Consider the following 26,774-nt stretch of genomic DNA (forward strand, 5'->3'; position numbering starts at 1 on the left):
TTTTTTTTTTTAATTTGATCGTAGTAAGCCATGCCTAATTTTAATTTTCATCAGGTTGTAAGGAATATTTTTACGAACAATTCGTCCAAACATACCCTGTGAATATATTCGATGGTTTGGCCTCTAGTGAATTAAGTTCACGTTTTTGGGGTTTCCGACCACTATGCAGCGGTGTCTTTTGATGACTCCTTCTCGATAACAAACATTTACCCAACTTGTTGAGCAGAGTCGTTTGGTTCACAAGACTAGGTCCAGGCCTCTGAAAAAATCTTCAAAGTTTGAGGGTTTCTGTACGTTTCTTTTGAAATAAACGTTAAAAAATCAAACCCTTGAGAAATTTCTGCGCACGGGCCTGGTTGTATGCAATCTTGAATACAAGCGTATACGAAATCTAGTAACGCAAATTTTCAAGAAAACTTCTATTACACTCGTACGCAAAGTAGAACACGAAACTATGCTAGCTTCTACGTAATAATCTAGAACCCAAATTGTATGCTAACTTAAATGTGAAGTTCTATGCAATGATGTACGTACACTTGAAGAACCACCTAGTATGTAAAATTTAGTGCACACTTGTATGCAAGCTTGTATGTAAAAATGAACTCCAAATTGAAACATACACTTCCACGCAAGCTAGCATGCTAAAAGCTCATGCTAAAAACTCATGCGCCTACCTGTAAGGCAAAGTTTTATCTTAGGTTAAATGCAAATTAGGAAGTTAACTTGTATACAAATGCTCGTACGCAAATTTGTATGCAAGCTTCTAACTTATAAGCACATTTGTATGCAAGTTCGCTAGCATGCTAACTAGCACCTTTACGCAAACTTGAAACGTTACTTACACGCGTAGGTTGAATGTGAACTTGCATTCAAGCTTGTACGTGAACGCGTATGCTTATTCGAAACGCTAGGCTTGGAATACAAACTTTGAGCCTGAACTTGTGCATAAAATTGTATTTAAACTTGTATGCAAGCTGGCATGTTTAGACGCTTTAAAGCTTGTAGGCAAACTTTAAACTTTGTATGCGAGCTTGTATTTAAACGTGAAAATAAACCAGGAAAGAAAACTTGAAACGATACGAAAAATTGAATGTTAGTTTGTTACGCATACTTGAATGTTAATTTATATGCAAGCATGTGTGTATGCTTGTACGCAAATTTAGGTGGAGTTTTGTACCTAAACTTGTATACAAGCTTGTCGGTAAATTTGTACGTTCACTTAAATACAAATTTGTACACAAATTAGTGCAGAAATTAGTTTATTTAACATGTATGAAAGTACGCAAACTTGCACGTAACTCTTACGCAATGTTGATCACAAACTTGTATTCAATCGTATCCGAAGGTCCGTCCGAAAATCCTTAAAATCGTGACCGACCATCTTATATTCCGATGAATCTTTATAAGTTTTACATGCATGGAAGACTAAACATTTTCCACAGTCAATAAGATTTTATTGACCCAAGCGCAATTTTTTAAATTAAAAAAAAACACTTTTTTTAATTTTTTTTATTTTGTCAACAAAAACCTAAAGAGAAATGTAACATTTTGAATGTGATTGCATGATGGGGAACTTATCGATAAAAAAAATTTTGACCTACAAAACTATAATTTTATTACAGAATTTAACTTAAAGTAAAATGCATTTAAGAAATATTTTTCAAAATGCGATAGTTTTCGAGATAATTGGAATTTTGCTCCAACAAAAACAATTAATTCGTGTAATTATGCCCTTTTTAAAAGTTATTCGCGTTACCCCATCATAGAATGTCAACAATCTAATGTTTATCGTTTTAAAGACGTGAGAGAAACTTTTTCAGTGTATTTGGATCATGGAAAAGCTTTCAATAAAAAAGTTTTCTTAACAGCAACTTTTGACAAATTTTTAAAATTCACATTATTTGCAGTCAAAAATACAATTATATTTTTGAATATTTAAAAAAAAAATCAAAATGCTCATAACAGAAAATTTTCTGAAATGTAATAGTTCTCGAGATATTTTAAATTTTCTTTTAACTTCACAATTATTTTGTTTTATTGTGTCCTTTTCATAAGATATTCGCGTTTCTCCATCAACAATAATAAGTTTTTCAAAAGACCCGTAATATTTTCTGTAACTTTCTCTTTGACATCAAGGCGATATTGTAAACCATTCGAGTACTGAACGCAGTATGATTGTATTTGTCATCTAGTAATCAGTCGGACGTCGTCCTGTAGATGGGCAACATCGAGCCCGAAACCGGTCGACAAAAAGGTAATTTTTTAATCCTTTTTAAAGTTGGTAAGGACAATAAGTGTTGTGTTCTGTCTCGCGTCGAGTTTTTCTGAGTGTGAATCGAGTCCTTACGTTGGCACAGCCCCAAAAAACAAGAGTAATATGTGATGGTCAAACCAACTACTCGCTCGGTTATTAATAACTCACATTCTTGGGTGTCAGTGAGAATTGTGAAATCGATTTAAACAATTTAAATTTTGAATCATTCTTAGAGGTAAAACCTTATAATAACTAAATAAATAAATTCTAATATATCCACCTAAGTTGCTTCAAATAATTTCCCCAGAAAATAATACCCATATAATTTAAATAATTAGGGGTATTCAAATGAAACTCATCTCCAAAGATTAGTCACAAATATTTGCGCCATTCTTAATACAGGATTCGGACGGCCATGCACTGAATGATCGCTATAACAAAACGTTTGCATAATACTTTCCTGAAACTTTCTTACAAAGTGGACATAAAAAATAATACGATGCAATACATCTATCTTTTTCCTATCTCAATAGGTAGAACTACAACACCTGAACATAGTTCTCAAATCAGTTCCTCTTTCCCACAGGTACTGGGCCGTAACGGACATCGATTACGCTCACGCCCGAACTGCCCGACGAATAGGATACATGATCATCGTCATCTGGACCCTGTCGGTGCTGGTATCGATCGCACCGCTGCTGGGCTGGAAGGATCCAGAGTGGGAATCCCGGGTCTACCAGGATCTCCAGTGTATCGTATCGCAGGACGTGGGTTATCAGATATTCGCCACCGCTTCCAGCTTCTACGTGCCACTGCTGGTGATACTGTTTCTCTACTGGAGGATATTTCTCGCGGCCAGGAAAAGGATTCGGCGGAGGCAGCAGGTAACTATCACTCCCCGCCACGATCCGTGTGAGCACATTTGCCCGGTTTGTTTTTCCGTCTTCTTCCAGAGCAATACCGAGTTTCGTGTTTGATTTCCGCTGTCCTGTCGAATTTCATATCTCGATGTCGAACTTCCTTCTCAATTCGTACTGTCTTTTCCCCCCGCAAAAGTGTTTCATTCTAAATCGTGTTCCATGTTTTCCCCATTTTGGCGTTTGTGTTGTCATATAGCTGCTATTTCTCCCATTAGATTCTCTTCATTCTCACATTTCTCCAAATCCCCTTTAAATCAATCTAAATCCATTAAAGTTTCAGCGGAAAACTTACCTCGTTTTTTTGCACCTAAAGTTCAACGAAGCTGAACCTTGCTTTTTCTACATTATAGTCAATACACCCTGCTCAGTTACAGTTTCCATTGGTCCCGCTTGAGAAGAAAAGAAATCGAAAAGAATGATAAAAGTTTTCCGCCCGAGCTTTACAGTTTGTTTGCCAACTGGACTGAAGTTAAGCGTTTTACCTAAAAAAATTAAACCCATGCTTTTTCACCGTTATCACATTGTTTCTCTTAAGAATTTGAATAATTTAATCGCTGTAATTAGTTTTTCTACTTACATTAATATTGCATGTTCAATAGCCGAATCCGATTGTTAATTGTTTTCCCACTGTTCCAACAGTAGCATTTTTTCTTCGCAGTTGATGATATACCCAAATAGGATAAGTTTTCCTTCTCTCCTCTTTCTCTGCCTCAATCGCTCAATTCTATCTCAATCTATATCTCTTATCTATTTTTTGTATCATTTCGTACAAATACAGGGCAAAACAATTGTGCAATTGATACCAAAAACTTTAGTAAGTATTTTCGTTGGCGTTACATTCCTTCACTTTGGTTACGTTGCCTCATGTGTTACATCTGTTCAAGATTGGTTTCTGTTGCGTTGGAACATCCGAATATGTCATACGTTTTTGTGTTTTAATTTGTTTTCCTTTAATCAGTGTCAAGAGAAAGCAAAAAATTTGAATGCGTGTTTATTATATTTTCGTTATTTTTCCACTAATTTTACGTTTCGCACTAATTTGTAGATAAATATTCATTAAAAAGTGTCCAACTCAAATCGGAGAGCGAAACTAGAAAAATTATAATAGGAAAAAAGAGACGCAAAATTACCAGAAGAGCTAATATTCGATTTGGCATGGAGCTGCTCCCGATTTGTTTTCCTTTCTCTGATAAACAAAGGTTGCTTACAATCCCAAAATCATCCGCATATGCAAGAGCAGCCTAGTGGTAAACCACATACTACACGCTAACGGAACTACTGTTATTCTTTCATCCGAACTCAAACTGTTTAGTGCGTAAGTGGTAAATCTGCTCATTTAGAATAATGAATCACCACGGTCTATGGATACAACATATGCGCACCGAAACAGGACTACACAAGCAAATGAAGTACACTAAATTTTACTACTACGACACAACTGAGTGGTGCTTTTAGAGTAGAAACTGTAGATGCGGACATATTTTAAACCATCATCCACTGTGACTCGTTGCTTTCTCACCAAACCGCAGATGGAATCCTTTCACTAGTTATGCGTATTTAGAGCTGTGCTTCATAATAGAAATTGTTATCCTGAGAATAAAAAACGAACGGAACCCAAACTTGAAAAGTACAGGAAATTATTATTATCAAGAAAACGTATGTGGACTTTTATTTGCTTGCATAGTCTTACGACCGCATTCGGAGGAATCTCATCGACAATTTATTTTATGACGACAGATATGCGCAGTTGAATTCTCAACATATTCAGACATAGCAACTCATTTCGCGCTTTACGTTTACATTTTTATTCTTTTCAATTAGGTATATGGAAGCGCACGGTTGATTGTGACAAATATATTGACAGTAAAATAGCATGCACCCGCACAGATGTTCAACTATAAGGAAACGCTTGGTAAATTGTGCACTCTTTCTCGAACGACAACTACCAAGTGCACTCACAATTTATGAACTTACAGGGTTAACCCTGTAGATTATGCATCGTGTGGGGCAACGGGGAGTTTAATAGGGGTAGGAGATCATCTCATGCTACGTAGCTTTCTGGTAATCTTTATAAATAAACTTAAACCATTTACACACGACGCGACTGTTGCATGGATTTTTGTTACCTGTGAACATTCACTGAGAACTTTCATTGGAGTAGTAAAAGGGATCAAACTTGTAAACGCGATGACATAATGTTAAGAGCCGTTCACGGTGTTCCTAAAACTGTTATTAACAAAAAAATGACCATAAATTTGTCGTACAGCATTCGAAAGATACACAGAAAAAAATATTTTGTAATTTTAAGTTTATTTTCATGAACATATTTGGAGCATGAATAAAAATGTAAAATTAAGTTCCACCAAAAATCCACACAACTTTTTTTTTTATTCATTTCGTTTATTTGATAGGCACAAATGCGTTAGCTTGGCGGTGCCAAATGCTTTTGTTTTTACATGTTGGATATCTTAAAACTAGGAGGTTACAACGTTGAAATATTTTTTTTACAAAGGAAAAGAAAGTTTACAGCTATCTTAAGACTAGAAATAAGATTCAATATACAAAAGAGGGCCAAAATATTTTTTTATGAAAAAATTTAAAACAAGGGATTCACTTTGATATACAAGAGGGGGAGTAATAGTATTTTATGAAATATTTTACGGTTATCTTAAAACTAACAATATAGTTTAGTACACAAAAGGGGGAACAAATATTTATGAGAAATTTCACAGAAATCTTAAAACTAGGGATTCAATTCTATTTACAAGATGGAGGACAAGAGTTTCAATAAAGAGTAAAAATTATAGTTATCTTAAAATTAGGAATACAGAATACTAATTTGAATTTTTTAACTAAAACTTATGCTTGGTCAAGATATTCAAAGGCTGGCTTATTTCCGCATCAGTGTAGCAGCAGTTGTATCAAGGACAGGGGAGAGACAGGGAAAGAAGAGCAAAACTTGCAACTTTCGCTCGAACGGCGGGGGGGGGGGGGGGGAAAGGGGGATCAGCGAATCAAATTTGCGCCTCAGTATAGTAAGTCGTCGAGTACCGGATTGGCGGATGGTATTCTTCGGACCCGCGGGGAATCCTTCAAAAGTCATCGGACCTCGAGTCGCTCTCGCTTCAGTTTCCTTCTATGCAGGCGTAGTGGTAAGGGCGATGGCGGTTACATAGTGGCACTCTGGAGCTGATCGGTTCCAAAGGGCGGAGGAAACTCTAAAAACGAGAAATAAAAGAGAGGGGCTAAATTGGGATATTTATCGTTTTTATGAAGGTATAAATAAGGGACATATAGGGGAAATCACGAGTTGCCAGCATATCTCGGACTGGTACATTGGGTGGTCTACCTCGGGCCCGAAGGGATTCCTTTAACTGAGACCTGGCGTCACAATATCCGGCGCACACCCAGACAACGTGTTCGATGTCGTGATAGCCCTCGTCACAAGCGCACAGACTACTCTCCGCAAGCCCAATACGCCGCAAATGCGCATCCATGGTGTAGTGATTGGACATAAGTCGGGACATTACACGAATAAAATCCCGACCCACATCCATCCCCCTGAACCAAGGTTTCGTTGATACCTTTGGGATAATCGAATGTAGCCATCGTCCAAGTTCCCCATTGCTCCACGAGGTTTGCCAACTGTTGAGCGTCCTCTGACGACAAATACTAAAAAATTCGTTGAAGCAGATTGGTCTTTCGTATATGTCACCATTTAATGCGCCCATCTTTGCTAATGAGTCGGCCTTTTCATTGCCCGGGATAGAACAATGAGAGGGGACCCAAACAAAGGTAATCTGATAAGATTTTTCAGATAACGTACACAAGGACTCCTGTATCTTCCCCAGAAAATACGGTAATTGCTTTTTAGGCTTCACCGCACGAAGAGCCTCGATAGAGCTGAGGCTGTCCGAAACGATGAAGTAGTGATCTGTGGGCAGAGTGTCGATGATCCCAAGGGTGTACTGAATTGCAGCTAACTCTGCGACGTAAACTGAAGCGGGATCATTGAGCTTGAATGAAGCGGTGATAGTATTGTTGAAGATACCGAAGCCAGTGGACCCATCGAGATTTGATCCGTCAGTGTAAAACATTTTGTCGCAGTCGACTTCTCGGAATTTATTATAAAATATATTGGGGATCACCTGCGGGCGTATATGGTCCGGAATTCCACGAATCTCTTCCTTCATGGATGTGTCGAAGAATACAGTAGAATCAGAAGTATCTAGGAAACGGACACGGTTGGGATTGTACGAAGAAGGATTGATGCTCTGTGCCATGTAGTCGAAGTACAAGGACATAAAACGGGTTTGAGAATTAAGCTCGACGAGCCTCTCGAAGTTTTCAATCACCAACGGGTTCAGAATGTCGCATCGGATGAGCAATCGATATGAGAGTTCCCAAAATCGATTTTTTAGCGGAAGAACGCCCGCCAGCACTTCGAGACTCATCGTATGGGTCGAGTGCATGCAACCCAAGGCAATGCGCAAGCAACGATACTGGATTCTCTCCAGTTTGATGAAGTGTATGTTCGCAGCGGAGCGGAAACAGAAACACCCGTACTCCATCACCGACAATATCGTTGTTTGGTACAACCTGATCAGGTCTCCTGGGTGAGCACCCCACCATGTTCCAGTTATTGTTCGGAGAAAATTGATCCTTTGTTGGCATTTCTGTTTCAGATACCTAATGTGACATCCCCAGGTACCTTTAGAGTCGAACCAGACCCCGAGATATTTAAATGTGAAAACCTGGTTGATCGTTGCACCCATTAATAAAAGCTGGAGTTGCGCCGGCTCACGCTTCCTAGAAAAAACAACCAACTCAGTTTTCTCCGTGGAGAACTCAATACCCAGCTGAAGAGCCCAAGCAGACAAATTGTCCAAGGTATTTTGTAATGGTCCTTGCAAGTCGGCAGCTTTGGGCCCTGTAACAGAGACCACCCCGTCGTCTGCAAGTTGCCTTAGCGTGCATGAATTGGCAAGACAATCGTCAATGTCATTCACGTAAAAATTGTAGAGCAGGGGACTTAGACATGAGCCCTGGGGAAGACCCATGTAGCTAAATCGCGATGTTGTTAAATCGCCATGCGAAAAGTGCATGTGCTTTTCAGACAACAGGTTTAGCAAAAAGTTATTTAAAATTGGCGAAAGACCATGCTGGTGCAGCTTCTCTGACAGAATGTTGATAGAAACTGAGTCAAAAGCCCCCTTAATATCCAAGAAGACTGATGCCATCTGCTCTTTGTTAGCATAGGCCATTTGGATTTCTGTAGAAAGCAACGCAAGGCAATCGTTCGTGCCTTTGCCTTTGTGGAAGCCAAATTGTGTATCTGACAGTAAGCCATTTGCTTCAATCCAATTGTCGAGGCGAAACAAGATCATTTTCTCGAACAACTTCCGAATACAGGACAGCATTGCAATCGGCCGATACGAGTTGTGGTCGGAGGCTGGTTTTCCTGGTTTTTGGATGGCGATGACCTTCACTTGCCTCCATTCATAAGGGACAATGTTACCCTCAAGAAACTTGTTAAATAAATTCAACAGGCGCCTTTTTGCAGTGTCAGGCAGATTCTTCAGCAAGTTGAATTTGATTCTGTCTAACCCTGGGGCGTTATTGTTGCACAATAAGAGAGCAAGTGAGAGCTCCACCATCGAAAACGGTGTTTCGTTCGCGGTATCGTGAGAAGACGCGGCGCGGTACGTTTTCTGTACCGGGACAGAGTCCGGACAGATCTTCTTGGCGAAAACGAATATCCAACGGTTTGAATATTCCACGTTCTCGTTGGTACTATTATGATTACGCATACGTCGAGCCGTACCCCAAAGAGTGCTCATCGCTGTTTCTCTCGTTAACCCGTCGACGAACCGGCGCCAATAACTGCGTTTTTTGGCTTTCATTAGACTCTTCACTCGCCTTTCTAACGACGCGTACTGTTGATAGCTAGCGGGTAACCCGTCTTCCCGGAAGGCCTTATATGCAGTGGACTTTTCCGCGTACAGCTCTGAGCACTCTTTATCCCACCACAGGGTGGGAGACCGTCCATGGGTATTCGCGCTGGGTACTGGTTTAGTCTGAGCTTGATTCGCACTGTCGAGAATCAAGCCAGCCAAAAACCTGTACTCTTCCTCCGGAGGAAGTTCTTGAGTGGATTCGATTTTAACGGATATCGCGGTCGCGTAACTCTTCCAATCAATGTTCCGTGTGAGGTCATACGAGACATTGATTGTTTTCGATGGTCTTGAACCGTTAGCAATTGAAATCACGATAGGCAAATGATCGCTACCGTGGGGATCAGGGATCACCTTCCACATGCAATCTAACTGTAGCGATGTCGAGCAAAGCGATAAATCCAACGCGCTTGCGTGTGCTGGTGGTGTAGGAATCCGCGTCATTTCTCCCGTGTTTAAGATGGTCATGTTGAAATTATCGCAAAGATCTTGGATTAATGTTGATCTATTATCATCATGAAGACAGCCCCATACCGTACCGTGCGAGTTAAAGTCTCCCAGAACTAGCCGCGGTGCCGGTAAGGATTCCGTGATATTACAAAGCGTTCGGTGCCCTACGGAGGCTCTAGGAGGAATGTAGATGGAAGCAATGCAAAGCTCTTTACCTTTGATTAAAACTTGACAAGCGACAATTTCAATGCCTGGTGTCGAAGGGAGGTTAATTCGGTTGAAAGAATAGCACTTTTTGATCCCCAAAAGTACTCCTCCATAGGGGTTTTCTCGATCCAGACGAATTATATTAAAGTCGTGGAAGTTGAGATTTATATCGGAAGTTAACCAAGTTTCACATAATGCGAAAGCATCACATTTTAAACTATTTAGTAAAAATTTAAAGGAATCGATTTTCGGGAGGATACTTCTGCTGTTCCACTGTAGAACAGTGATCGAATCGGTGACCTCGTTCGATGACTTAGCCATCGAAGGATACGATCGCTGCAAGGAGGGGCCATTTAGTAGTCAATTGCTTCAAAAATGTTTGCACTATAGGGAGAAAACGTATCAGAAGGCTTTTAAGAGGATCAGTAACATTGAAAGCTGTGAAAATTAAGTCCACTATGTCAGAAAATTTCATTAGTCCGCTACTGGACTGAGTATCTGTTTGAAAAAAGGGGACACTTGGGGTTTTTGGTGTCCCTGGAAGTGGTGGGTACTCCTTGTTAGAATTAATATTTCCAAGTCCTGGAGCAAATTGCTTCGGCTTTTGTGCATCACTTCCGTTGGATTTATTGGTTGTAGATGGCGCACTCTGAGTGGATGACACCTTGGCACCCTTACGAGGCAATGTAGGGGAGGCTGGATTTCTCCTCTTCCTGGATTCCCCTGGGTTAACCAAAGATGTTCCCTCTCGTGGGTCGTCAGATTCTTGCTCAACGTTAGCCAAACCAGCATAGGGATTTTCGGACAGGACAGATGGCGAAGCATTCTTTAGCATTTCTGCATAAGAACGCCTTGAGCGTTCCTTAAGGGAGCGCTTAATTTTATCCCCGCGCTGCTTGTACGCAGGGCATGATTTAAGAGCATGTGAAGGGCCCCCGCAGCAAATACACTTTTCAGTTTCTTTGTCGCAAGAGTCATCCTCATGCTCTCCTTCGCATTTGCCGCATCGTTTCTTATTTCCACAATATGTGGCTGTGTGGCCCAACTGCTTGCAATTGCTGCAGCTCATGACCCGCGGTACAAACAGGCGAACTGGTAGGCGAACCCTGTCAAGGAGGATGTAGTTGGGAAGAGAGGACCCGGCGAATGTCACCCGAAGCGAGCCTGATAGAGAGTAGGTAGTCTTACCTCCCTCGGTGTTTGCGGTATACAATTGTTTGCATTCTAAGATCTTAATCTGTTCAAGAGAGGGGTCCTTAAAGCAGCCAACCCCGTGCTCCAACAGTTCTTCGCATTTCAGGCCCGGTTCGGACACTACCCCATCGATTTCACAGGCCACACAAGGCACGTACGCTTTAAATTCCCGCGTAAAGCGCTCACAGCAAGCAATCGCGTTTGCCTGGCCGAGATCACTCACTAGAACACGTATCTTGTTTGCCCGAACACGTGTTATCTGAGCTACAGCCGGGTAATTAGCAGTCAGATCTCGAGAAAGTTTTAATATATTAACCAGTTTCTCTCCGGTCCGAAAATATACCACCCATGGCCCAGAGGAACCTTCTGGGTACTGCTTTATACGGGGTGCAATGCGAGTATTAGGGGGATCAGGGACTTCCATGATTACATCAGATGGTATTTCGCCCTCGGCCATTTAAGCACGAGGGCAGAGCGTTATATAAACGGGAATGTGTCTTATTATTTGATTACAAGGTAGAGTAAAAGTAGGGAAAAGGAAAGAAAGCAAACGAGGGAAAAAAATAAAGCAAAACTTATCTGCAAACAACGTCGATTGTTCCGCACCAGCGAAAACAATGTACTGGATTTACTGTCGGCACCAGCAGAACGGCAGCTAACGAACGAACAAAGGATGACCTTGAACTCACTAAAATTTACACACCGAACACCACTGTGAAATATAACGATCCGTTCCGTTCAAAGGTTGGGAGACGTATGCGAATCCACACAACTTGTTCTGCTTTCTTCAACGAATTTTATTATAATTCTACACGTGGATTGAAAATTACAGTTTCTTTAAAACCAATGCACTTCAATATATTTTTTACACGCATATTGCTGTAAAATGAATGACATGTGATATTACACGAATAAAAGTGTAAAATTGTATGCTTTTTGATGCTCCATTTGAGTGCATTGATTTTAACGTAATTTTCAATCAAAGTTTTGATTCAATCTTGGTATGTTTACATTCGTATTGATTTACATGTCGTTTAAATTTCATTATTTTTTTGTGTGTACAGTATCCAAGCATCTTCTCAGTGAATCTCAAAATGATCCATCGAGAGATTCGAGAGAAATTGCGATTTGAAGTTTTATGATACGTTTCATAAGGCTACCAGCAAACACCCACGGGTTTGGTCCTATCTCTATAAGCAAAAAAATATTTGTCTACTTATTTGGTACTTGGCATTCGAAAGATATAGTAATCAAGTATATCCCCTGCAAGTTTGAAAATATTTCATTGACGGAATCGAAATTTATAACGGTTTGGATGTGGTATGCGGTCATAGATGGGTTTTCTACCAGACTTCAAGCGTGAATCCATGTTTGTCCATTGACTATTTAGATCGTTTATACGTGTCGCGGTTTTTAAAGGAAAACCTTACCATTTAATTATTTAAATATAATGTACAAAAGGTGTTATGGTTATGTTATGCACACCAAAAAATAATGAAATTTAAACGACATGTAAATCAATACGAATGTAAACATACAACGATTGAATCAAAAATTTGATTGAAAATTAAGTTAAAATCAATTGGAGCATCAAACAGCATACAATTTTACACTTTCATTCGTGTAATATTACATGTCATTCATTTTACAGCAGTATTCGTGTAAAAATAAATAAGAAGCGCATTGTTTTTCCGTTTAAAGAAACTGTAATTTTCAATTCACGTGTAAAATTATAATAAAATTCGTTGAAGAAAGCACGACAACTCGTGTGTGTTTGTGGTGGAACTTAATTTTACATTTATATTCATGCTCCAAATATGTGCATGAAAATGAACTTAAAATTACAAAATATTTTGTTCTGTGTGGTGCACTGAAAAAATGTGAAAATAGGGTTGTCTAACAAACGTTAAATATAATGTGTAAATTAAAAAAAATGGATAAAAGTGTGAATGTTTACTTCAAAAGGCCATATCTCAATGGTTTGTTGACAGATTCTAATTATTTTTGCCTTTCTCATATAGAAAGGTTATGCAATCACTCTGAAAAACGTCAACCTAATCCCGGCCCGGAGGGCCGAGTGTCACATCCCATTCGACTCAGTTCGTCGAGATCGGAAAAAGTCTGTATGTGTGTGTGTATGTATGTGTGTGTGTGTATGTGTGTCTGAATGTATGTGCGTATGTGTCAAATAATGTCACTCATTTTTCTCAGAGATGGCTGGACCGATTTGCCCAAACTTAGTCTCAAATGAAAGGTGCAACCTTCCCATCGGCTGCTATTGAATTTTGGATCGATCGGAATTCTGGTTCCAGAATTACGGGTTTCAGAGTGCGGCCACACAGAAATTTCTCATATAAACTATAGGAAAAATTAAAAATAGAATTTTTATTTTTGATGCTAAATGTGTTCAAGGTGCATGAAACGTTGAGATTTGATGCAAACTCGAAAAAAAAAATTGACTACGATTCACTTTTTTGGATTTTGGCACATTTTTGCCTTTCTCATATAGAAAGGTTATGCAATCACTCTGAAAAACGTCAACCTAATCCCGGCCAAATTTTTTTTTCGACTCGTTTAGGGTTTCTGGATTTTAACAGGGGCGTAGTTGATGGTTTACGGAGAGGGGTTACACCCCCCCCCCTCTACTGTTCGCGCCCCTCCTTTAAAAATCTCCTTAAATCACCCCTCAGACCACCACCCCATCCTGCCCTCATACCCCTCCCTTTCAACCTCATCATCTTTAAACCACCACTATATCACAAAGCATACCAATTTAAGCTGGGGAGTCGTTCGTTCATGGGACTTTCGCCCTCTTCACATACCCACCCCCGCATGACAAAATGAGTTAGCAAGCAGATAACATTGATCTAATGCTGATTAGGCTAATGGAGTATGATATTTTTTTGTTTCAAGTGTCTCGCCGTCGACACGTAGCTCATCAAGTTCGTGGCTGGCATGCCATTGTGTATAAGTGCAAAGTGTACTAAGAATGTAATGGACATTTCCACGATTATGTTGAACATAAAAAGCCTCCGTGCCATAGTTTAGAGAAATGAGAAAGGCACAATTGCACCGCTAGGTGGATTAAAACAAGTTTTTCATTATTGAACAGGTAGACGTTTCATCGTAAATTTTCATTAAGAATAATATAAAATAGCGTCATCTACATCAATAAATAGACAATATAATTGATCTCAACTATATGTGTTATTATTTTTTTTATATTGTAACGACATATAATTAGCAAGGGACTGGAAGGTGAAGTATTTTTCAAATATTAAGAGCCATAGTACTCAAGGGAGAGCAAGGATTTGAAGTAAGAAAGTTTAGAAAAGCGTGGAGTAGGGTCAATTAACAAGCTTAGAGTTTCCCGGTTACTTAGCTTTTTGTCTTCTGCATCGCAGTAGTCAGGATCTTTTGGCATTAAATGCGAATCACCTGAGTCTGCGGCATGTCCGGACAAGCGTAAAGTCAATTTAATGACCTATGCTGTCGGAGCCGACAAAAAGTTAAGTCACGGAAAACTTCCACCCTAAGCATTGTGCGACGATGAAACTCATTGAATGAGTTAGTTTTAGTTTTTTCGCAGACTCAGGTGATTCGCATTTAATGCCAAAAGATCCTGACTACTGCGATGCAGAAGACAAAAAGCTAAGTAACCGGGAAACTCTAAGCTTGTTCATTGACCCTACTCCACGCTTTTCTAAACTTTCTTACTTCAAATCCTTGCTCTCCCTTGAGTACTATGGCTCTTAATATTTGAAAAATACTTCACCTTCCAGTCCCTTGCTAATTATATGTCGTTACAATATAAAAAAGGAAAAAGATTGACTCACTATAAGTCGTTAATAAAAAAGAAAAAATGTGTTATTATTATTTAGTGACTATTTTTGTATTAAAAATAGCGGCCTATCTTTTTGCCTTTCTCATATTCTCTGAAAAACGTCAACCTAATCCCGGCCCGGAGGGCCGAGTGTCATATCCCATTCGACTCAGTTCGTCGAGATCGGAAAAAGTCTGTATGTGTGTGTGTATGTGTGTATGTATGTGTGTGTGTATGTATGTGCGTATGTGTCAAATAATGTCACTCATTTTTCTTAGAGATGGCTGGACCGATTTGCCCAAACTTAGTCTCAAATGAAAGGTGCAATTATATACTATCTCTAACTATTGTCAATTTTGTTGTCGAATTGAACTTATGATGAGAATTTGACATTCAGATGTTTATACAGCAATTGCAATCAACTAGTATATAAAAACCTGTTTTAATCCACCTAGCGGTGCAATTGTGCCTTTCTCATTTCTCTAAACTATAGCACGGAGGCTTTTTATGTTCAACATAGTTGTGGAAATGTACATTACATTCTTTGCATTTATACACAATAGCTTGCCAGCCACGAACTTGATGAGCTACGTGTCGACGGTGAAACACTTGAAACAAAAAATATCGTACTTCATTAGCCTAATCAGTATTAGATCAATGTTATCTACTTGCTAACTCATTTTGTCATGCGGGGTGGGTATGTGAGGTGGGCGAAAGTTCCATGAACGAACGACTCCCCAGCTTAAATTGGTTTGCTTTGTGATATAGTGATGGTTTAAAGATGATGGGGTTGATGGGGAGGGGTATGAGGGCTGAGGGGTGATTTAAGGAGATTTTTAAGAGAGGGGAGTGAACGGTAGAGGGGGGGGGGGGTGTAACCCCTCTCCTTAAACCATCAACTACGCCCCTGTTAAAATCCAGAAACCTTTTGAGAGTCAAAAAAAAATTTGGCCGGGATTAGGTTGACGTTTTTCAGAGTGATTGCATAACCTTTCTATATGAGAAAGGCAAAAATGTGCCAAAATCCAAAAAAGTGAATAGTCGTCAAATTTTTTTTTTCGAGTTTGCATCAAGGCTCGACGTTTCATGCACCTTGAACACATTTAGCATCAAAAATAAAAAATTTATTTTTAATTTTTCCTATAGATTAGATGAGAAATTTCTGTGTGGCCGCACTCTTAAACCCGTAATTCCGGAACCAGAATTCCGATCGATCCAAAATTCAATAGCAGCCGATGGGAAGGTTGCACCTTTCATTTGAGACTAAGTTTGGGCAAATCGGTCCAGCCATCTCTGAGAAAAATGAGTGACATTATTTGACACATGCGCACATACATTCAGACACACATACACACACACACACACACATACATACACACACACATACAGACTTTTTCCGATCTCGACGAACTGAGTCGAATGGGATGTGACACTCGGCCCTCCGGGCCGGGATTAGGTTGACGTTTTTCAGAGTGATTGCATAACCTTTCTATATGAGAAAGGCAAAAATAATTAGAATCTGTCAACAAACCATTGAGATATGGCCTTTTGAAGTAAACATTCACACTTTTATCCATTTTTTTTAATTTACACATTATATTTAACGTTTGTTAGACAACCCTATTTTCATATTTTTTCAGTGCACCATAACATAACCATAACACCTTTTGTACATTATATTTAAATAATTAAATGGTAAGGTTTTCCTTTAAAAACCGCGACACGTATAAACGATCTAAATAGTCAATGGACAAACATGGATTCACGCTTGAAGTCTGGTAGAAAACCCATCTATGACCGCATACCGCATCCAAACTGTTATAAATTTCGATTCCGTCAATGAAATATTTTCAAACTAGCAGGGGATATACTTGATTACTATATCTTTCGAATGCAATGTACTAAATAAGTAGACGAATATTTTTTTGTTTATAGAGATAGGACCAAACCCGGTAGCCGTATGAAACGTATCATAAAACTTCAAATCGTAATTTCTCTCGAATCTCTCGATGGATCATTTTGAGATTCACTGCTTGGATACTGTATCATTCGAATGCCGCATGACAAATTTATGGTCATTTTTTTGATAATAACGGTTTTAGGAACACCATGCGTTTATATACTACTCTTCAGAGTTTAACAATTTTTGTACCTTTCTTTTGTAAGAAGAGGCTTGTCTTCCCTTGAGAATTTTCTGTGCACGGACCTGCTGTTATGGCAGCTTACTAGATTTGACCAACACGTAACTGGATTACCATGAAAATTAATGAAGCGTAAAATTCGTTAATTGAAGCGCTCCCTTTGAAATACTTCCACATTCATAGTCAAATCAGTCACAAAAAGCCGGTTTTCTTGCTGAAGGAACCGAGCCCTCGCCAAATCATTTTTTTCACGACGAAAACAAACTTGCATCTTCTACGAACCTTTCCATGAGCGCCTTGTAGAGTTTGAGCCTCGATTTGCTTGAAATTCCCACAGACTTCATCATCGCTGAAGACACATCCATCGAATCAGTACCTCGTTGTACAGGTTTTTTCGCCAAACCATAATTCAAGGTATTGAGATCAGGTTTCATTTTCCGAATGACCTTCAACCACAATTGACGAAAATGGATGGCAGTAGTGAGAGTTTCCTTGAACTTTTTTTAATCACTCGAGCCACATCGCATTCAGAATAGTCTAACATTATTGCTAGTTCCCGAGTTGACTATGAAGATTTGCCTTCCGTTGAACGAAGAATCTGCCCAAAATCAATGGCTACTAGACCACTCAGTAATATTCTATTTGCAGAACAACTTAAAATGCGTGACTGAAAGTTACAGTATTGGAATTAAGATTCCCGTGTATATCGAAAATGACAGTATAGAGGTAAGGTTTTATGAGCTATCAACGCCCGTAAGCCAAATGCAAAATACACGGAGATGGATGAATATTGGAGATGTAGAATCCGTTTCACCTCATACTTTTTACCGAATATGGCTAATTATGTTCTTGTGGTGAGAATGCGGGTCGAAAGATCTACTCCCTCTTGACTGGGGTTGTGGTACCGGTAATAGCGGTACCGAAAATCCCGGGAATACCGAACCATTTTTGGTGCCGTAATACCGGTACTGAACAAAAGCTAGTACCGGTATTTTCGGTACTATACAATTCTTTATAACAAATATGTTAACTCTGCAGGGGGATCTGTTTCAAAATATCTGTCTGCAAGATAACGTTTAATTATATTAATTTGCCTTCTAGATAAATCGTTGAGAAACCACCTTTGTGTGGGAATGAGGTGGGGCGATCATCATTATAATTCTGGAAGTTAAAGGTTTATTAGCGACATTCTGATTGGTTTCCATTATTCACTGGGTGGCGCATAATAAGACTATGGTCTAAGTCATGTCTGTATTTGGTTTGCCCTTAAATCTTTATCTATAAAAGAACGAACAGCGATTTTGTAGCTAACAGTTTTAGACTTGGTAAACTGCTTCAAATGGCGATTTGTAATTATTGGTGATCGGAAACTTCAGAAAAACTCCATAGTTTACAAGAAAGCTAGCAACCTTGATATGCATTAGAGAATAGTAGGCAAACGACATAAAGGTCGAAATCAATTTTCAGAAAAGCAAGAGAGGAAATGCGATTAACCAGCTCGGATTTACTGCCATTCTCGATTTGATTTACTGTTATTAATAGGGTTTCATACATTTACCATCTGTTCAAATCGACGAAAGTCGCACCACTTAGCAGTTATTGATTTCAAAGTGGCCCTTGATAAACTTGGATGCACTGCCCGATTCTGCCGTTGGCTTCGATCATACCTTGTTCACCGTGAAGTCGTTGTCCAAATTGGTGACAATGTATCTGAATCCTTTTCCAACCACTCTGGAGTTCCTCAAGGTAGTACGCTTGGTCCGCTACTGTTTCTACTGCTCGTGGATGATGTGGTTTTCATCTTAATGAGTGGAGGAAAACTGTTATTTACCGATAAGTTGAAAATATTTCTAGTTATAAGGAAAGAAGCCGATTGCCGTGAGCTACAGTATCTCGTTGATACCTTTTACAGTTGGTCTAAAAGAAACATGATGGTTCTTAGTGTTGCTAAATGCTTTGTTATCAGCTCTCATCGAACGAAGAACATGTTTACCTTCAACTACAACATTGCTGGAACTCAGCTGCAACGCGTTGACCATGTAAAAGATTTGGGCGCCATCCTAGATGCAAGGCTAACGTACACCCATCACTTCTCAGCGATCATTGACAAAGCAAATCGTCTACTAGTCTATAAATCCATACTAACGTCTATTTTAGGAAAAAGGTGCATTCGAATATTTGCAACTCTTAAGTACGTTGCTAAAACGACAGAAATTTGAATTGAAAGTGGTTTACATTTTGAAGTCTATACTGGCATTGCTTTATCAATATCCCAATGCATCATATCAATGAATCGATAGCAAAGCAGATCGGAATCGCACATTGATTCGTATTCCATGTGATCAAACCATCAAAAAGCATCAGACAACCAAGCAAGGTCAGGATAACATTGAACCAATTCAATCGTTGCACAAACATTTCAGTTCGAGTTTCAATTTACTTTGAGCAAAACCAAGGAAGTATATAAAGTTCGGAAGCGACTTAGCCACAGCGACAAACAGAATACGATGGCCAACAAATCTCTATCTGGCAAGCATTTTGCGGATGTGGACAAATGATTTGATTTTTATCACATTTGGGACAACGTGATAAAAGTCAACGTACAAATCTGCAAAAGTAAACCCCTCTAAATTCTACTCTTCCATTATGTCTGGACCCTCGTAAACTGGTACCGAAGCAATAATGTTGGTTTTGGCCTAAAGGAGGTCATTTTTCAAACATTCTAAAACTTCGCCTTATTCTTTTTGTCAATAATAATATTAATACAGTTAACTCTCTCTATGTCGTTATTGAAGGGATCATCGACATATAGAACACAATGATTTTCTTTGAGACAACTTTTCCTTCAGGACATCATAATGCATACCGGGAAATGAAGATAGATGCTCGTATTGGGGGGAGTAGGGTAGTAGACGACGAGGTAAAGTGCACTCGCACTGCATAACATCAAGTTTGCTGTTTGAGAAGGAAACCATTATTTGCAATTTATCATTCTGCCCCACATGTAGGGGAACATGGGGAGACTTGACCAGGTTTTCAGCTAAACCTGCATAAATCTCTAAAAAGTTTTCAATCCTTCCAAAGTCACTGAGATATAATGTAAAAGATATTACTTTTTGCGGAATTTTTAATTTACTTTTTCAAAAGTTATAAAAGTTTGAGATCGTTTTTTTTTGGTAAAGTCTCCCCACTGCGGGGAGACTTGACCAAGAGAATTTTGAAAAATCAGAACAAAAAATAATGACATAATACTACAATTCTTTTTTTTTCATATTGTCGAGGTCATTAGGTAGCAGTAAAAAATATAAAAGTGTTGTATTTCATAAGTTTCGACTGTGTTTAATGCATTTCCTTTTAAGGATTAACTATACTGCTTACATTGCATATTAACACGTCACGAATTCAGCCATATTACTACTAACTTTGTTCACTAGTACAAAAAGATATAGACTGATGTTTGATGTGGGATTTTGTTGTGACGTGATTAACACAAACAGTAGGTACGACAGCATAGTAAATATCAGAAAAAAATTTATCTTTTTTCGGCTTATTGCCACTTGGTCATGTCTCCCCATAAAATTTTGGTCGTCTCCCCAACATTATTAATTGCGTTTAATCTCGTGCAAATTTTAGTAATAACTATTTCAATGTTCCGAGTTATGTAAAATCGTTACACTAGTTCATAAAGTATAAAATAATGTATGAGTATTTTAGAAGTAATTATTAGGCGAGTAGATATGTCCATACAAATTTTGACACTAAATTACATTATTTAACGCAAATTTATTGAATACGGAATCATTTCTATAAGGAAAGAATTTTTCATTCCAAACTTTTAAAATTACCTTAACGGACCGAAACTAGTATAAAAATATTTTGGAAAAAATTTTAAGAGCCTAATAGAACACGTCATAGCCAATAATATAATTCTGCGCTTGGCCAAGTCTCTCCATTTTCCCCTAATTGAAATTGTTTTGACCACGAAAGAATGATTTCCGTGCTACAGATGGCTGCATTTTAAATATTTTCATAGCACGTTAAAGTTAAAATTTTGAACCTGGTCTAAAATGCATAAATTCTAGAAAACCTCGATATATGCAGATTAAGATGAATTCGTTTTACAAAGTCTCGTAGGAAAACATTGAATATCCACTTTACTCCAAATCATGTCTTTACTGCCCCTACATGCAGAATATTGATATAGGACTTAGCGCCCTGATCGCCAATTTTTACTTCATTATGTACATATATGCTTTGTGATGTCCTGAGAGAAAAAAAACACATCGACATAGAGAGCGAATAATGCAGGCAAATAGGTACATCGAGATAGGGAGATATCGAGATAGAGGAGTTTTTATACGTGCAATCTGAAGGGACCTACGAAATAATGGAGATAGAGAAAAATATCGACATAGAGAATATCGACATAGAGAGATTTAACTGTAATATCTTTTCCCTGATAATAAGAAACCTTGTGATCCTGAAATAACACGATTTAAAGTTTACAATGTATTTTATATGGGTTAAATTTAAAATCTCAGTTTACTGTCAAACGAAGAACGCAATAAAATGTGAGCCACTTCCCTTACAAAAGATGGCTTCAATTAAACTTAGACACGCTGTGGTAAACAACTGTCAGGTCTATTAGTTAACCACCGTCGCTGTCTATAAAATGTGAATTGGTAGTTTGTTATTATTAAAAATATATCATTTAGCTCACTTTCTCAATACGTCTTTCCAAGCCGGTCATAATAAACGAGTATACAAGACGTCTATTGAATTATTTAACAAAAAAAATCTGCCTTGACAAAAAAGATGCTTGATGGAATCGGGAATTGAACCCAATATCTTCAATTTTCGACAATAACAAGCCTCCTCCCGCTTGACCAAGATATCGCTGCTACCGTATACAAAGATGGAAAGTATCGAGTATGGTGGCAGTGCAGAGCCTAGCCGATTTATATGAACATCAGACCCCAGACTAATCTACCACTAACCCAAGGCGATCAAGAGAAACTCCCAACTGGGAATATCCTAGATTGATCGGGAATTGAACCCGATGTCTTGTCATATCAGAGAGAATCATCAAGGCCACTCCCAACATACTAACTCCGGTATTACCAACATCGCAGCGATAACCGAAATTAGCCATATTGTCAAGCAAAACCAAAACAACTCCATCATCTATTTCAGACCCCGATCATTACAAATATTTAAAAGCTTAAATTCAACCCGATAAGCTATTTGTCCTAGTCGCTACGTCAATTTCAGGATGGTCTCTATCTGATTTACGCGCGCGTGGCTCAGATTTCTGTAGACATCTCATTACATTTAAGTTAAGAAACAAATAACAAAATCCATTATCATCATAGCGAACATAATAACTTAGTATGCCTAAAAGGGAATAAAAAAAATAATCTTCATGATTTTTCATAAAGAAGAGAAGAACTCCGAAAAAATACAAAAATACGATACCAAAAAATTTAACTACAAATACTTCTTTCTTTATTTTGTCAGCATTGTGAGAATTAAAATTTACTTAACCTTTTCATGCCCAACTTTTTCCTAGTGCATGTAGGGTTTCAAAACTGTTTTTCCTTGAAAACGGTGAGATCAAGATATACAAAAAGACTTTTTTCATAAAGATAGGTGCTTCCCTTGCAGTGCTAGAAACTACTCAATTTTTACCTTCCTATGCTCAATTCTCCAAGAATATTTACAATAGTTTACAATGCAATTGCATGGAAAACATTGCCAAAGACAGTCTAAATTGATAAGTTTTATCAGTTTTCAAAAATATTGCACCATAACGAAGATATATGAAAAATTCGTTTTCCGTTGTCAACGTAAACTGTTGCTGGCAGCACTGCTCGATCGGAATCCACTAATTGCAACAACTTCAGTTTTAAGGCTGATTTTTGTAACTGTTAATACTCAAATGAAAGGCAACAGTCACATTTATTAGCCTTACTTTTTTTTGCGAGCAAATTTTGCCTCAGTCAAATGCTATAGCTGTTTAAAAACGTTGTTGTCCTCAAACAACATGGGCATGAATGGGTTAATCTCCTATAATATCAACCTTCGCCCATATACGACTTTTGGCAACTATAGTCTCGATGCAAAAATGTCCAGATTGAACATGTGAAAACCGTACTATTAAAAATACCCAATAAATAGGAAATTTCGCGCTTTGTTTCAGAAAGCCACCTAACTCATCACGGAATACAAAGTTTTTTTTACTGGTCAAGCCAACGTTCAAATGGTGGACAGTAAACTCGCCATACTTCAGCATTCTCTCTTGGCTAAAGCACTCTTCATTCTTAAACAACGTCATGCAACTATGAAAGTCAGATTACCACATGTCAATTCTGTCAGGTTTCTGCTATATGATGAAACTACTGTCAAGAGAAATGTCACACAATATTTCTTTATTTCTCATCTTCAAATGTCTTTTTAACTTTCCAATGGCTTTTACTAAATGTCTCTTTTTAGAATTCTCAGATTGAATCACGATTCTTCTTTGCCATATTCTGCTTTATCATTTTAAACGCTATTGACTTTATCTTAAGGTGGCCGGGACTTTGCTTTTTTTTTGGAAATTCTGCGCATGATAGAGTCACTTGCTAATAAATTTTCAGATCGACTCAGGCCATCTTGCGTGTGTAATGCCACCTGGCGGTGGAATCTATAACTCTGTATTTTCTCCATTTACTTTGATGGTTTGTTGGCCCACTTGGTTCAAATTTGGAAGTCTTAGACTGACATGAAGAACCATGCTAATGTACATCTATTTACACCTGTTCAATGATGGGGTCCCCTTAGTTCAAAAGTTCCCAGGGGCCCCGAGTGATCTTAAGACGGTTAAGTTTAAATATAAATATAAATATTAATTCGGGTATTCAGGGAGCTCGCAAGAAAAGAAGCAATGCTAGTGCTGCACTGGTCGGATAACGTTTAACGCGAACACACAAAAGAAAGAAAACAAAACCTCTAACAGGTGAAGAATTCAAAATAACCTTGAAAGCGGATAAGCCAACTTTGCACTCTTCTTTATGGCGTTACATTGCACGAACTGGGAAGATCGTCTTATCAGTCCGGGAATTACCGTACGAATAAGATCACCGCCCTGCCTTTAGCACCGGCAGTATAGGACGACCTCATTTAGTACTGTTGTAAATGGAACCGGTGTAGCTTACTGCATTCTTTCGAAAGAATTATTAGCAGCCCACCGAGACGATAAAAACAATTAAACTTTTCAACGAAATAGAGAAAAGCCAGAAACTGTAGAAACAGCACACGGTAACGGACTGAGCATTAAATACAATGGCTTTTGGCGATATAAAAATGCATTTTAACCATTACGCAGGACGTACTAAAATTATTATCTAAAACAAACTAACGAAGTAATGGGAAAAGCTACATTACTTGTTAAGCTGTACGGCATAAGAGATATTTTAATGGCAATGTCTTAAACTACCGCCACTCATTTTATCTACCGCTAGATAAAGTTATAATTGCAACCACTCGCTATGACGATTGTTGAAGAGTAGAATAGTTTGCACATAAGTTTGCGCTGCGTCCAAAGGAAATGACGGCTTGGGCTTACGACGTAAACTGTCGGCTTGCACAAAGTTTCCCTATTTGCCATTCCATATGTATATAAGCTGTGTCGAATTGAATCTTCCCTGTGTGTCATTTTATAGCATATGTACAGACGGTGAGACGGGAGTTTCATCAGTCGTGGAAACTTTCTCTCGGAACAGAATATTTTGTTTGCTGCTGAATGTTGAACCGGTTCCGCCCGATTATTGTGCATCAATGCGCTGCATATCTAGCAGTCCGATTTCAAAAGAGCGGTGGCATCGTTCCCAAAACCAATAATGGTTAATCGGTGTCAGTTGCAGAAATCCATCATCAGCTTTTCCATTACTTTTACTAATTAGAGTGATTGTTTTAAATTTTTTGTTACGGATGATTGAGTTTCAAACATCGCCGTATCAAAACTACTCTCATTCGAACAACCAAACATTTACAAAGAATTTAAATTACAATTCCTAGTACTCCAGTGTGAAATCCTAGTTCACGATCAATGGCTTTCTGTTCGAGTGAACCGACAGGACAGTATAGGTCTTGAGGCATATCGGCTTCACTGATTTATGACATTCGACGCGCCCGACCAGCAGACCATCCTGCTGCAATAAATTTCTCCCTTCACAAACAACACACTTCACGGCCTGTTGCTTTCGTTCGTGCTGAAGAATGCCTTCTCTATGTAGGCTTTTCAGAAATATATCGATAATAAATTGCCGCTTTGTGGCTATATTTATCCGAACCGAATACATTACGTTTATTAACAAGTGTTTTCCCTCGACCGGTCTTGTCCTGTTCCGAAGAGCCTCTCCTGTTGGCGGATTTCGCACTATTGGACCCAACACACCCGTACAAGGGAACGATTGGGCTGTATTTGACGTAATGTGCTGGTGCTTGTAAATGGATCGGAAGTTTCCCGGATTGCATATCAATATTGTTGTGGGCTTTGCGACTAGCTGGTGTGTTGAATTTCCGGAATGGACAGACTGTAAGACCGTTTTGCCTACATTGGAAACTAATAGAGATACATTGTATTCAATTAGGCTTATTATTTGATCAAACTACAAATTGGCATCGTGTGGGCATTCAACGTAGATTAATATACTTCATGTTGATAAATCTGAACCTAATCTTATCTAAGCGATGTTATTAGCCTAATAGGTACTCGACCCGTCTATCATTGCGGCACTGATCTTATGAAATCCTAACCCGTATCTTACCGAGCTTGCTGCGTAAAGTCCATAATACTGCGTTTATTACTTCGAACACGCCTTAGACAATAATAATAACAGGGCAGAACCACTATGACCACTCGTCGTTCAATGTTTGATTATAGCTACACCGGACGAACCGGCCCACTAGCACACAAACACACACACACGTACACCAACCCGGCCAGGTCAGGTAGTTTCCCGCCATCTGTGAGCTTCCTTCATCAATCAATCTTTCCCTACCTTGACATACATCTGTTTTGACGCGCCGGACCGGTGTTGATTTATTACCCGGCAGATCCTTACGTGTGTCGCTGGTTGTCCTTACTGAGGCCTTCCGCCTGGTGTCGGTGGAATGCGACGCACATTGTCCCGTTTTACAGTCTATCGGGTTCGGTGATTCAGCTTCTTCCTATTCTACACACGGTCCGGTCGGGGATGGTCGGGAAATTACCATTTAGTTAATAGATAACGGATACCGTCCACAGAAACGGGAAAGCTTTCGATGTTTGCTCTCCATTGCGCCGCAACCGACATTAATCTTCATCGATGAAATGTGCTTAGGATCGATAAAGACGTACGGATATTTACCGAAAACCCTCAAGGGTAGCGCCGTAACTCGATATTAAGATTTATGGTGATGTCCGTGATCCCGCACTCAACCGGTGGGAAATGTTGATTGTATTGGAATGATATAAAAAAGAAGCATCTTTATAATTCCCAACTCGTCTGGAGTCTGTTCGGAATATATTTCCCAAGTGCTTTTACAAACACAAACCACATGCCCGACGAGTAAAAGTTCCGATTTCGATTCCCATAAACACTGAAATGCCGGCACCCGGCATCGAGATCGAAAATTGAAAGCCAAAAGTCAAAGCTCAACTGATGGCTAATTGAAACGAAAGGACGAGATACCGATCAACAGGCAGGAAACAACTTTATCCTTTGATAGGAATTTCCAACTCTTTGGCTCGGGTAAATATTTCTCCTTATCGATGGTTACCGGTGGCCGGGCGGTGGGTTGAGTTCT

At 38.9% G+C, this 26,774-nt stretch overlaps 1 protein-coding gene across 6 annotated transcripts in view; it reads left to right on the forward strand.

Annotated features, from left to right (window-relative positions):
- LOC131694211 (5-hydroxytryptamine receptor-like) overlaps positions 1–26,774 on the forward strand; it is a 572,517-nt gene that overhangs the window by 487,201 nt on the left and 58,542 nt on the right. For 4 of the 6 annotated variants that reach the window (XM_058982716.1, XM_058982714.1, XM_058982718.1 and 1 more), the window contains 2 exons: positions 2,841–3,138; positions 3,953–3,988. In XM_058982716.1, coding sequence (XP_058838699.1) covers positions 2,841–3,138; positions 3,953–3,988 — 334 coding nt within the window. The remainder of the gene's footprint in view (positions 1–2,840; positions 3,139–3,952; positions 3,989–26,774) is intronic. The other 2 variants (XM_058982717.1, XM_058982719.1) reach the window with 1 other exon arrangement.

The sequence above is a fragment of the Topomyia yanbarensis genome, chromosome 3 (assembly GCF_030247195.1).
Source record: "Topomyia yanbarensis strain Yona2022 chromosome 3, ASM3024719v1, whole genome shotgun sequence".
Taxonomy (NCBI): Eukaryota; Metazoa; Arthropoda; class Insecta; order Diptera; family Culicidae; genus Topomyia; species Topomyia yanbarensis.